The sequence below is a fragment of the Ammodytes marinus genome (genome assembly GCF_949987685.1).
Source record: "Ammodytes marinus genome assembly, chromosome: 1".
Classification (NCBI taxonomy): domain Eukaryota; kingdom Metazoa; phylum Chordata; class Actinopteri; order Uranoscopiformes; family Ammodytidae; genus Ammodytes; species Ammodytes marinus.
Window position 1 is genome coordinate 14,626,709 of NC_137230.1, and position 14,957 is coordinate 14,641,665.

At 39.5% G+C, this 14,957-nt stretch overlaps 2 protein-coding genes across 2 annotated transcripts; both read right to left on the minus strand.

Annotated features, from left to right (window-relative positions):
- Positions 1–1,629: 1,629 nt before the first annotated feature.
- LOC307261229 (retinaldehyde-binding protein 1-like) lies at positions 1,630–4,094 on the minus strand (the record flags this gene model as incomplete). The annotated part of the gene is made up of 6 exons (XM_080041719.1): positions 1,630–1,776; positions 1,885–1,995; positions 2,089–2,247; positions 2,500–2,678; positions 3,669–3,873; positions 3,960–4,094. The coding sequence occupies 6 exons, from the start codon at positions 4,092–4,094 to the stop codon at positions 1,630–1,632; spliced, it is 936 nt and encodes a 311-aa protein (XP_079897845.1).
- Positions 4,095–8,138: 4,044 nt separating this feature from the next.
- On the minus strand, positions 8,139–14,471 carry slc39a1 (solute carrier family 39 member 1). The gene is made up of 4 exons (XM_080038009.1): positions 14,276–14,471; positions 12,623–12,753; positions 11,733–12,041; positions 8,139–10,090 (listed from the first exon to the last, which is right to left on the minus strand). Exons 1-4 carry the CDS (start codon positions 14,388–14,390, stop codon positions 9,737–9,739), a joined length of 909 nt encoding a protein of 302 aa, XP_079894135.1. The 5' UTR covers positions 14,391–14,471; the 3' UTR covers positions 8,139–9,736.
- Between the last annotated feature and the right edge of the window lie 486 nt (positions 14,472–14,957).

Consider the following 14,957-nt stretch of genomic DNA (forward strand, 5'->3'; position numbering starts at 1 on the left):
TGTTTCTTGACCAATGTTGCTGAAATTCTATACACGTGTGTATGTATGTCATTCCCCTAAGGATGTATGCTATACCAAATTTAGTGATGATCGGTTGAGATCCAAAAATATGTCACAACTGTATTTCATGCAAATTAGATATAAATTATACAACCACACAAGTTCTGCAGTTATCCTCAATGTTTTATGATGATTGAATGAAGGGTGAACGAGTTATGGCCAATTAGCTGCTAAGCCCCTGCAAAGAAGTTTGAAGATCGAGGTGCACTTTAGTATGATTTAATGTAGGCCTACTTGTTCTTCACTTTTAATAGTATTTCCATTTTATGTAACGTACAGTATATACTTACTACTATACTTCTTCTCCACTACATTCCAGAAATAAATATTGTACTTTTTATTCCATACATTTATTGTTTACATTTTCTTTCTTGTAACTTTACAGATTAAGATTATTATTTCAAAATAGCCATAACTAATACAGTAGGATATATTATAATAGATTGAGCTACACAGCGGGTTTAGGGTAATTTAAATTAACTCCACCTTTACGAGCTGCAACATTAAAGGGATATGCACATTAGTCAATTACAATTATCATCCACTTAAATATTACACATTATTCTCAAATGAATCATGCTGCATACTGAGTACTTTTGCTTTGGGTACTTTAACTATTTAAATGCTAATAGTTTTGTTATTTTACCTTAATACAATTTAAATGCAGTACTTTTCCTTGTAGCAGTGTATTTATAAAATTTCTATATGTGATATAGGTAGGTCGGAGACATTTAGATCTCCTTCTATGAAACAGAATTAAGCCTTGTTTAAGTGGTAATCTTGGTTTATGAAACACTCATCAGGTTAGGTGAAATAACAGGAAGACTAATGATAAAAAGGACACTTCGTATAAAACTACAGACACACACAAAAAATCTATTTAATTGAAAACATCCAAAATACAATGTAAACTGCAGAAAGGATCTTTGTGGTGTACATGAGGCATCTGAGTTTCACAACTCAAACAAGGCTGTTGAGACAGAACACAACTATGGCACTGCATCAGGAGGCCACTGCTCCTAAAACAATAATCAAATGCAGGCTTATCTATCCATCATCTCTTCATATCTTTCTTAAATACCCCCAAGACTGTGAAACACTTCTGGACTAGTTCATCTGTCAGGATTGTAGGCACAAGGCTGGGAAGTAAGCTATGAAAAATGAGTCAAACTCCGAAACGAACTCCGCCTGACATAAGCTACTTTACCTTATCAACTCCCTCATTTCCCCTTTGCTTGAAAAAGTAACGTGAAGAATTTCAGCATTGTAAAAAACAAAAATAAAACAAACATTAACCACCAATCTTTCTTTCTGTAATATCTAAACATCCTTTTTTCTTTTCCCATTTATACATCAACCATAAATGACTCAAATTCCATACAGAACGGGCCCCTGCTCCAGACTCTAGATACTTCTATTATTTTTTTTGCACAAAAGAACTGCCTGAATAATAATACATAAGTCAACCTAGCTTCCAAGTAGACCATGTATGTGATCTGACCACAAAAGAAACACCTAAAGTGAAGGGCACTATAACTCTTGGGTTTGAAATTGGAGGCCTTGTTCTGTTCAGAGGGCAGTGTCTTCGGAGCCAAACAGCTTAGTGGCGATGGTGTGGCAGTCGGCGACAGAGGCTTTCCCATCGAAATTTGAAGGCAGGATGTCTGCGTCGAATTCCTTGATGTAGTTGTCCAGCTCGTCACCGTGGACAAACACCTGGGCAAATGAATGATGTCAAAGTTGGATGAAAGTGTCAGAAAAACAAAGTGAATGTCTAAATGAGATTAAAAGGGGTTGATAGCAATGGTTCCCCCATCCGTTTACCCTCTCCAGCAGTTTGCTCTTCATGAAGGGTTTGACCACATTGTATGTTGTGGTGAAGTACCAGGGCTGGTGAGTGACGTGGACCGCCTTGAAACGGGCGGGGAAAGAGTCCTGCACAGACACACATACAAAGCAAAAAATATCTTCAAAAACAGCTCTGAGGTTTCACGCATCATCACAATTCTGTTGTGAGTCAGCCTTGACCTGCAGCATGTCCACCATCTTTTTGAGCTCGGCTGGCTTGATTCCTGAGGCATGCTGCATGGTGAAGCCCTTGAAATTTTCGATCAGCACAAAGCCATTAATCTGGGTCTCTTCGTTCTCCAGCAACTTCTCCAGGATCACACAGTACGCTCTTAAGATCTGTGACACACACACACACACACACACACATACACACACACACACACACACACACACACACACACACACACACACACACACACACACACACACACACACACACACACACACACACACACACACACACACACACACACACACACACACACACACACACACACATTAGGACTTTTGGTTAATTTTTAACATTTCTGGTGCACTTAAGAAGACAAAGGGTGTGCAGGTGTGCTCAGTGGGCTGCTTTACAGATACCTCATCGAAGGTGATCTCCTCCAGGTCCCAGTTCTCGATGTTGAAGAGCAGGACTACACGGCCGAACCTGTCCCTGCTGGGCAGAACCACAGGGTAACCCGCCTCAATGGTGCTGCGGACTGCTTCAGGGGTCAGGTTCTCAAACAGCTCAGGATACTCCCTCCTGAAGCGCACGTAACCTGAGGATCCCCCAGAACACACACACACACACACACACACACACACACACACACACACACACACACACGCACACACACACGCACACACACACACACACACACGCACACACACACACACACACGCACACACACACGCACACACACACACATTGAAATATGCTTTCTCTTACGTGGCTCTAATGATTTACAAACACAATGACACCACTGTGTCTGTGCACCCACAGTGCTGCTCTCAGCCTCTTTATATTGAGGCCCCAATTAACCCAGAGTGTGTGTGAGTGTATGTGTGTGAGAGAGAGGTTTTGAAGTGCATGTGTTTGGTGTTTTACTCCCAAGAAGCAATTAACCCCGCAAAACAAGTTCACGTTCACATCACATTCCCCTCCCACACTAACAAGTTCTGCATTGATGTTCATAAGTGTGTGTGTGTTCGTTTGTGTGTGTGAACTCTTGTGCTCCCATCTTTGTGAGCATCAAAGAGTCCATGGTTACAGTTGAAGTTATGGTTGAGTTTACAGTATTTTATTATGTCATTAGACTAAAGTTTAGATTTAGAATTAGGGGTGATGGTAGCTTTAAATCTGGGTCATTTTTGGTTTAAGTTTGGCTGATTTTTACCTTACATTACGTTCTCAGCACATGTGCTGGGAAGTTCCCAGGAGAACACTGTGGGGTTCACAGTAAAGCAAACCTGTTGCCCCTTTTGAACACAAAAGAGGGCTTTGTCAGGTGGGAAGCTCAGAAGCATCTACAAAGCCTCCAATTAATGAACTCATGTCTCCTTGTCTCTGCGATGGGGGCGGGATTCATGCAAACGAGCGCAAATGCAGTGACCTCTAATAATTACTCAAACTATTGCAAAATGTCTGCAGAAACTAAATCAATTCAAATGGCAATTTTGATGTCTGTCAGTTTGCTTCTCTAACTGAAATAGAAATGTGACATGAACTTGTGGGGACTAAATAAGTTGCTGTATTCCACTATACTAACCCTTCATGAGATCGTGGGTTCTGCCCACTTCAAACTTGCGAGCTCTGAGGAAGCGCAGCAGCAGAGAGTCCGGCTTGTCCCCGAAGTTCTCCAGCACCAGTTTGGCCAGGTCGTCTCCCTCCGCGGCGCGTTCCTTTATCATGGCCCGCAGGTCCTTCAGTGATGACGCCCGCCTCTCCTCCGTCTCACTCAGCTCATCCTTTGCCTGTACAAGAGAAAAAAAACATAGAAAAAGTGTTACTCATTGGAACTCATTTGTAATATGCTGCTGTTTATTTCTATTGTGTATACCTTCTGCACAGTGTGGCCGGGCAGTTTTTGGCACGGCCCAAACACAGGCCCATGGTCCTTAACGGTCAGATGCTCCAGCTTGGACCTCATGGCCTGCTCATCCTCGGACACCACACGAAAAGATCCAGTCTGCATAAAGACAGTCGTTATCAGATTTTCCTCTAGTTTGTTTTTTTGCAGTATACTGCCCTATACACTAACACACCTCCTTTGTTTTCTGTGTTATGCCCCTTTAACATCACTGTGCTTTATTCCCTCAGTATAGCTGCAGTTCTTTAAAAACACAAAAAGAGTGACACATGGTCTAATGCTTGACTACTTCAATGGAAAAAAGTCACTACTACAATGACTTTGAGTTGAGAACCCACGACCCATCTGAGCCGGAGCAGACCACCAGACCCCCCAACGATGCACACCAGTGAATGGCTGCTTAAGCCTCTTCACATGATTACAGAAAGGACTTGTTAAGCCCACTTCTTGAAAACAGCTTAAGGGTACATCCCAGAGCCAGCATCTACTGGCACAACAACAGCATTAAGCAGCATCATGCACTGACAGTCAAACCTCCAAAAGCTGCTACTTTTTGACTCAGGGCCCAATGAAACACAGACAAGGTGACAGTCAAGGGCTTATTCAACTTACAGCAGCCATGGTTTCAGCGTCGCACAGAAGCTTCACCAACACTGTGAAAGACAGAAGAATTGGCACAACAACAACATGAGCACATCAAACCGTTTATTTTAATTTGCTCATCAGTGGAGCGACCATGCTCTTATATAAAAGCCAAATAAATACAAATAAACATAGGCTATCTACTTACCACTTATCTCCCATTTGGATTCAACTCATACCATTACATTTCAATCACATTGAGGTTTTTGACAAACTAAAGCATGGTAATATTTGAAAATTGCAGAAGATGTTGAAACAACACTGACTGCAGTTCTGAAGGTATTTCCAGAATCTTGGAATACCAAATATATCCTGTTTGATTCGACATGTAGAAACAACCAACATATGTTTTTGCTCGTTTGGTAAAAGACAAACTAATGTGTTATTGTTTATGAAAATATACAGAAACGTCAATATATTTCAATATTGAACAAAACATTATTTTGATTCACGTTGTACAAATTGTGCAAAGAAAAACCTATGACAAAGGCATTTAGAAAAATTATTTTAAAGATAGCATTCGTTTGCTGTAACATGTGACTTATGAACATCAGAAAAATGTGTTTCAGAAATATTAAAATGTTCCTCGTAGCACCTTTAATATAACTGCTGTCTTATTAGTAGAACACAGCTCCGTTTACTGAACATGGGACATTGAAGGTGTACACAGTACTGCTGAGCAAGCAATTTCACCTAAAATCATTCTCCAAAAAAAACAAAAACATATTTGACTAATTATTGTCAATTACACATAAACTCTTTGTAGGTGTTAAGTTAAGTCTAGTTACTACATCCATCCAATCCAATGAAAACAATGCTTATGACACCAGTTTTGTTTTATCGATTGCCTTTTGAATTCTCCCACTAAATGCAACCAACATCCCTAGAGTTCTCATCATTTTAGCTTTATCTTGGGGTAATTTTAGCAAAAGAGCCGAGCAGACTTACCTTGAGCAGACGTGATGAGAGGAGTAGACCAAGTGGCATGAGAGACAACAGGAGGAGAGTGGACCAGGAGGGGAGGAGCTACTGAAAACGTCAGGATTAAGAATGACACAGTGGATTACAACATGGTGGCTAATCTACACAATGCAAACTGAGAAATGAAGGGGGAAGCTATAGCATGGAGGAGGACAGGTGGGTCGGACCAACCTATCACTTTGGTCATGCGGTGCAGTGATCACACAACAACAACACTGGATAGAACATATATAGGCTAAATAAGGTAGAAAACATTACACCATTTTAAACAATCACATCAACATTACAAAAAAACACATTGACATTTCACAGAAGGCCATAAACATGTTTCACACAAATCATTAACACATTAGCCAAACAGAAAAAAACACAACACCACATTCTAAAACCGTGTTAAAAAAGCACTATTGTTGAGACACATTTTTTGTGCTTCTGGGCCACGGTAGCTACGCTGGACTAATGGTCATTTCAATTTGAAACACAAGCCAACATAACTGCATTTCAAAGAGGCATTACACAATGCGAGGATACATAAAGAAGGTCATTTTAATGTTTGTCCTATTCATGTGCAGTATCCAGCTGATTGATCAAATTGGAGAATTTGCTGATTTTCTTGTCCTTCTCCTTCTGTCTCTCACGTACCGCTTGCCTCTATTGTGTCCCCCATATTCAGACTGGACTTGAACCGAGCACATGTGACACGAAAGGTGGGATTTGAGCTTTGATACTTGTGCTAACCCTGACCCTGTGGACATGTCATATGAGAGAGAGAGAGAGAGAGAGAGAGAGAGAGAGAGAGAGAGAGAGAGAGAGAGAGAGAGAGACTCACACTTCTAACCTTTCATTACACATTCCTCTATGCACATTCTTTGAAATCCTCATTAGAAGGGAACCACTTGTTTGGGGACCCAGATCACGGATTACCTATCCATGATTGAACAACATCAGACAGCTCGCCTCTCTTTTAGGGCCAATCATTAATTACAGTAATTGCCCACAGTCTTTTCTGCTAAGCTAAGCTAACCTAACCATTGCTTGGCAAGAAGGTGTTTCTCCCAAAATGGAAAATAATTCCTTTCTTTTAAAAATGTCTTGAAACTATATTTACAAAAGAACATAACTGAATTGTGCATTATTAATCATAAACTGATACTTTTACTCTCTTCCCTATTGACATTGTGCACCCCAGGAATAAGGTTCGAAAAGAGCAGGCTGACATAATCTGAGAGAGCAAAAAGGAAGAGCAGAACACAGTTGAGTGGTCTCTAGTTGAGCTGATAGAAGAGGTTAATGAGCTGTGGGTGAGGAGAGAAAGCCCTCCATCCACCACCAAAGCTTGATGCTGTGCCGGGTCTCCCTGCTCCACACACTGAGGCCTCTGTCATCCTGACCTGGCGGATGTACAGTACTGTGCCATTGTCCCTCCATCTGCATCTCTCATTAGTGGACGCTAATGATTTAACCTCCTATTCCCTTCGCAGATACACACAGAGGGTTAACAAAGCCTCCATGTATCACATTGGACATCGGCTAAACAAGTGCTTTTGTCGGAATTCCTGTCGGTTATGTCACTGCAAGCCACAAAGAGGCCGAAGAAGTTTCAGATCCTTTACTTGAGCGAAAATAATTCAACTCTGTGAATATAGTCCAGTACAAGTAAAAGTTCAGCATCCAAAACCATACTTCCGTAGTAAAAGTATGTAGCCTATCAGCAAAAGTTAGCCTACTTGAAGAATCAAAAGTACTAAATTAAATGGTTCCTGTCAGTGTTATGTTATGTTTAAACTTTGTGAAAATGCATATTAAAGGGAAGTATGTGAGTTATATTAGTTATATACTGTATATATACAACCATGGATACTTGACAGAGTATACAGGGTTGAAAAGTAGAAAAGTAGCTACAAATCTAAACCACTGCAAATTAAATCATATGACTATTACAAAAGTGATTTAAAAAAAGAAATGATAGAAACTTAAATTCACAGGAATATCTGAATGGGCAAATAGGCATTTTCTTTTCTGCAGACATTATTCACACCTGTGGATATTTGTGAGAACGGCAAATTAAGCAAGGCAACCAGACAGCTTTTAAAAACGTCTAATTAAAATGTCTCATTAGTAATCCTAAATGTGCAGCACTACTGATGTATAATCATAAAAGTAAAATTCCAGGCCCTCTACGCCTGCTTCCATGAAATTCTGTCCTTATTGCAGGGAGTTAGCAATGAGAGGATCGACACTTCCACCTAGTGGCACCAGCAATCTGCTGCCACATTATCCAAATGGTATTAAATCCCCCAGATCAGTACCAAGTAATACAGTTATCTTAGCTAAAATCTGGGAATTATGGTCTTAAGGGGTACTATTCTTACCATAGCACAAACAAATAGGCACGATTACACACTTCCCTTGTAGACAACAAAATATGTTTTCAAAATTGCAATTAGCTTTAATATACTTAATATATGATATGATAGTATAAGACTGCAACTTTTGTTTTTATCACACACACACACAACACAAGGGCAGGAATATAATATTTTATTTTTACTCTGATCAAGTTTACACAACGGACATCTCATGAGATGGATAACCATAATAAGGCAAATGCACGAAATCATAATTGTCATTGAACTTGCAGAAAGAAAGACGATGTGTGTGTACAAACTACTTTTATACATTCAAATGCAAAAGGAGCACATTAACAACACTGAAGTGAAAACTGTGGCTTTTGTTTTGGGGAACAGTTTTATCAAGTCTTGATCAGATGACAAATGTTGCACAATACATGATGAGTGCCACATCTAAGTTGGCATTTTTTTTTTGCTGATGTGTACAATGGTTTCATGACCCCATCACACCACTTCCTTCTACTTGTTCTCATGAGGAAGCAATCTGAGCTGTCATGTGACTATCTAAAAATGGAATTTTGAACAAGTTGGAAACATGGTTGACTTTGAATGTGAGTAGGGTGAAGGCGAAAAGCTTTCAGTTCCAGGTAAACTTTTTAACTGTGTTGATATGCTCTTTATAAAATGTAATACGAAAAACATCTGTATGTTTTCACAATAAGAGTATAGACTTAAGAAACTGCATTTATGGAGAAGGATGTGTTTTAATACATGTTAATATTGTCTATATGCACAGTGGACAAACAACCTGGTATAGGTAGAGTAGACAAAGGTTAAAAACAGCATGGGTTATAGCCAGGCAAAGGTCAACATGTAAACAATACAGGTGAACTTGTTTAAATTAAGCCAATTATATTTTAGCTTTACTGATTGGAAGAGATTATTCAGCAAACAGAATAATAAATAAATAAAAATCATGCATATTTTTGTTGTTTTTTGGCATAACACTTTTTAAGGCACCAGGGAATCAGTGAACATTTACACTTGTGTAATGGAAAAGTCATGGACATGTTGATCTAGTTTGTAATGAGAAGTAAAAAAGCAGCTCAAAGCTCAAATCTACTTTTTAAAAGCATATATGCATTGGTAAAGGCTTTATGCATTGAGGAAAAAAGAGAAGTGGGTCAGCAGAAACACCAATAAAAACTATTCACGAAGGCCAACCATCCAGCCGAGCCTACAGTGAAGAACGTACCATGTGAAATACTTCGACAAAGGTGAAGGCACAAACAGAAAACAAGTAGCTTCCCATTTCCATATTTGTTTCAAGTAAAATGTAAACAATAAAGATGTGGAGGTTCTGATAAACTGACATGAATGAATTAATAAAATGGTATCATACTGTATAGACATAAAGTGTTCCTTTGTTTCCTGTGGTTTTCTCAACAGTGTCAAAGGTCAAAGAAAGTGGTTGAGTTTGAGTGTTTGAAAACAAGGCCAGTGATAAATGATATACAGTACATATTCAGATATTTTTTTTAAGTATATTAAAAGCAATAAAACACCAACATCTGTCGTCGGCGTCAGTTTGACGATTAAAAACTCCAGAGTTGGAAGTTACAGTGCAGCAGTGAACCTTTGTCACTTGAAGATAGTTGACAGAATGTACAAAACTCACCCACACACTTTGGGGTGGAAGCGGCAGCAGTCAGAACAAAGGGCCAAGGTCACATCGTCAGACCATCGGCTGATATGACAAATATGGTCTCAGTTTCAGCCCAGAAACGTCAGAGCTGCCATGACAGTGAAGCCCAGTAGGATGAAGAGCACCTTGAGGAGCTGCTTCCCGGGGGAGTTGAGCTCATGTGGGAGGATCTCCATGAAGGTGATGTAAATAAACGTCCCCCCGGCCAGCCCCTCAAGCACGGCCTGTATCAGGGCTCCAGCTGCTAGCCTAGCCTCCATCACACTGATGCCGATGGCGATGCCTATAGGGGACATCATGGCGAACACGCCGATGTAAGTGGCCACCCATAGCGGGCGAACCGCGCTCTGGACCAGCTTCACAGACAGGCTGAACACGATGATGCTCTTGTGGACGAGTATAGCGATGCAAATCTCTAACACCTGCAGAAGACAAAGAGGCTTTAGGCGTTATTTCTATTGGATGGATGGATGTCGATAGATAGATAGATAGATAGATAGATAGATAGATAGATAGATAGATAGATAGATAGATAGATAGATAGATAGATAGATAGATAGATAGATAGATAGATAGATAGATAGATAGATAGATAGATAGATAGATAGATAGATAGATAGATAGATAGATAGATAGATAGATAGATAGATAGATAGATAGATAGATAGATAGATAGATAGATAGATAGATAGATAGATAGAGTACATACATACATACATACATACATACATACATACATACATACATACATACATACATACATACATACATACATACATACATACATACATACATACATACATACATACATACATACATACATACATACATACATACATACTTACATACATACATACATACATACATACATACATACATACATACATACATACATACATACATACATACATACATACATACATACATACATAATAAGTTACTTTATTCATCTCTTAAGGAAAAGTGTGATGTTGCTAGCAAAGAAATAAACATCAAATATTCATTAAAAATCAAAGAATATAAATTTCCCTACTAGTCAATTTCCTCCTGTTAGAAGGGGTCTCTTTTGCCAGCACGGAAGGGAGTCATTGTACATGATTATATTAATCAATATAAATGACAACTGAGTTTAAAGGAGCCCATTATACTGCAATCTGCACTTAACATGAACTCACAGCCTGACGAAACTGAGAAACCATTGTTTCACTGTTCCCTTGCAGTCAAAAGCTACAAAGTTAGTGAAACCTCTAGTGCCTTAGTGGAACCACATCCAGCAGTTATACGAGTGCAAAACGACCACATCATGAGGACATTTTCACATCATTCTACCACTGCAGTTCAGTGTTAAGATACTCTATATGCTGACTCCCCTACACTCAGTTCAACTACACAGGCGTTTGACCAGCATTTCATCCACTTTCGTAAACTTTTGTTTTTGTTTTTTAACTTTTATTGTAATTTGCCATTTTCTTCCATGGTTCTTACTTATGAAATTATTCTCTGACCTCTTGTTGTTTTAGCTTTGTTTGTTTTTGTAATATTCAATAATTGAGTTAAATGTTTCCCTGTACTACTGTATATACTTTCCCTTTAAAATGAGATCCTAACTGTTATCGTGACAGTGAGATTCTGTTCCTGCCAAACCATTCTGAAGTGCTACTTTCTGGCAACAACTGAGAGCTGTGAATATGATACCAGCTTTATTTGTACAGCACCTTGATAAGACGGATGTTTACAAAGGGTATGACACGTAACAAAGCCTCAAGAAACCAAATAGTTAACCTTAAATAAGTTAAGCGGAGAAAACAACACATGCTGTATATTCTTCAGAACTTGTGGAGTTTTTAAACCTCTAGTAGCTCATTGGAGATCTTTTTCTATGTGTGGGTGACTACCGTACACAGTCAGGCCAATGGTGTCATTTTCTACCACCTATCTACAGGCGGTAACATGCAGAGATATGCAGCAATGCAAGAGATGCAGGGAAGAAGAAAACTGTAAGATGGATGTAAACAACTTTGCAAATGCATCAGGAGAAGAGTGAAGCCCTGTCTGTCTTCTTACCTTTGAGTCGGTGTTCTGCAGGCCGATAGCCAGACCCTCAAAGACTGAGTGGAGTGAGAGGGAGAGGAAGAGCATGAAGGAACGAAAGGGGGAGTGGGCCTGGAAGTCCACATGGACGTGGTGGCCGCTGCCCTCTAGATCAGGGCTGTGCCCGTGCCCATGGCCGTGTCCATTTCTGTTGTCAGCCATGATGGGTGTCCTCTCCTCCTCTGACCCTCCCATGTCCCGACAGTTGAGGACGATCCTCTCCAGTATGAGGACCATGAAGAAGCCGGCAGCAATGATGAACTCTGCAAGTGGGAAATCGGTCTGTTTGAGACCGACATGGAGGGATTAATCAGTCTGAGAGAGAATTAAGGGAACAGAGAAAGGCATTTAAGCACAGTATGTCTGTAAAGAACCTTAGTCATCAAGTATAGGCTTTCTTAAAGTGTTCTGCTCTGTCCAAAGCAACTGGAGAAAATGTAGTCTTGAAGAATACAGTTACTGCAAAGTTGTAAAAATTAATTGCCAACAATTGTTCAAGTGCTACTTGATGATTTGTTGATATCCATTTAAATTATCAATGAAAAACATCACACAACATTATCTGGCTGCAGCTTAACTCTACTCAAATGGGAGGGATTCATGTGTTTAATCATTGAGAATATAACATTTACAGACTGCTGGTTGGAATAACAATTCATTTGAACTTGATTTTTTTTAGTTCAACTTTGACTCTGAGAAGATTAGATGCACTACTTTCTGACATTTGATAGACAAAATAAATAATAGCTTAATTGAAAAAGAAACAAAACAAAAAAAGTATATTGGTATTTTTTTTTCTTTTTTACACGTGACATTTTCATCAGACCCTGGATTTGTTGGAATCAGCCAACAGTTGAACGTACCTCCAAGCCCCGGGCATCGAGCTCACTTTTAATGTCTGACAGATAATCAGGAATGATGTCAAGCAAACATGCTGCCAGGAACACCCCTCCAGCAAAACAGCTGATCAAACTCAGGACTGTGCGGTGGAGTTCTGTGAATGGACAATGACAAAAACATCTTTGTGTCTCAGCATGAACTTACACACAATGGTTCAATTAATTACTACAGACCACAGATGCAGAGTAAAAACACATTTTTACAAAGTTTAGCCTTTGCTATGTCTTTATTTTGAGCATTACTCAGAAATAATATCCCCTAGCCTAGTGCATCATGATTCCCTAAGTGAATGTATAGACCTACGAAATCACTGCCATTCCTTTACTAATTATACTATGTAAGTAAGTAAGTAAGCTTTATTTATAGAGCGCCCTTCACAGACCAGGATCACAAAGCGCTTCACAATGCGCTTCCAAAGCACTTTATATCTTAACAGTAGCTGCCATGCAAGGCGCTTTCTGAACCATCGGGAGCAATTTGGAGTTCAGTGTCTTGCCCAGGGACACTTCGACATGTGGCGGGCAGGCGGGGAATCAAACCTCCGACCCTGCACTCCAGAGGCGATCTCCCTACCCACTTCGCCACTGCCGCCCTGATAAATCCACTTCGCCACTGCCGCCCTGCTAAATGTTGGAAGATCTTGAGACAGATCACAATTATGAAATCAAAGGAGTCAACATGAGTCAGCGGGGCACTGACACACACACACACACACACACACACACACACACACACACACACACACACACACACACACACACACACACACACACACACACACTTTCACTTCCTTTTAGGGAAAACCAAAGTTCACCCTCCAGACAGGCTCGTTAAGCCATACATTAAATGAAATGTGACCATGCATGTGCTAAGAAAGGCTTTGGGCTTCAGCTTCATCCCTGTCAGGTGACTCCAGCTCAGGGGTGAGAGGAAGGTTTTGATTATTAAACATAGGCCTACACATTACATATATAAGTATAAGTAAGTAAGTAAACAGATCATCAGTGAAATACTGAAAGTAAACATATCATTAAAACATTTCCGGATGAACTTTTAGTTTATAATGGTGGTTGTTTGACTTCTGAAGAATGATTGAACCCCACCATTTTATTGACCACATTTACCACTACTCTGTTATCACTTCGTTAATGTTTCTGTTTGACAGCTGATAAAATCAATAGCGGTGAATGGCCTTTACAACACTATCTACACATTCTACAGCTAAAACTGTTGATGCAGTTAGACGGACGGCTTATCTTCCGCCACCAAATCACCAAACCCCATTTACATTTCTGGCTATTTAAGGTTTCGATTGTTTCCCTGCGTAAAGAAACACGTGAAAGAACAGGAAAACGCTTCAACTTAATCAGTGACTTTTCTTATGTATTTCGGCATAGGTGTATTTAAGCAACAGGTAATCCAATCAATGTAAACCGATGAATATTTACGTCATAATTCATGTTGTTTATCTGAAATAAGAGGTAACTTCAATGCCCCCTCTTCATAAAAAAGGACTATAGCCTATAACAGATCGGTAGCGTATAGACGTACTTAATGCACACCAATGTTAACGATATCCAAGCTGTTTTTGTTATGTTATAGGCTAGGTCACTAACCTGTCCCATTTGTGTCTCTGAACCATTTGAGTCTGGCGGGGATGAATCCAAAAAGAAGAGTCAGGAGCAACAAACCGATCAGGGCGCCTATTTTCACCTGAAGCAAGTACTCCATGGTGTCGGCTCGACAGTGATGTTCACTGACTTACTGTACTGTCATTTGATTTACAGTGAAGCAAACCGAGGCTTGCTCACCGAAGTCTCCTCCTGTTGACATGGTTTTGTTTCGGCTACAGTGGCGGAGAAGGGTCAAAAAAGCATTTCAAGAAACATGGGGTTCCCGCTTATAATCAAATAGGTGTATGGTTTTACCAAATACATAGCATCTCTCTTTACTAGCCTACTATTTATTGACCACTTTATTCTAACACTCGTAGTTTAGTTAAGTATCATGAAATGGAATTACTCATGTAAAGTACAAAAGTGCATAAGTAAAAACAATTAGTTTATTGATTAAATATATTAATAAATAACTTACTGGCATTCATGCAATTTTCTAATATTTCTCATCACGAAATAATTTCTGTATGTAACGTTAATAATTGAACTATTCATATATCATAAATACAGGCCGTCATATATCAAATAAAAAATTAAATAAATAAATAAAAAGACCAGCAGGTGGTATCCTGTCACCAAAAAAATGGTCACGAACAGCTTTCGAATTGATGACGACACTTTC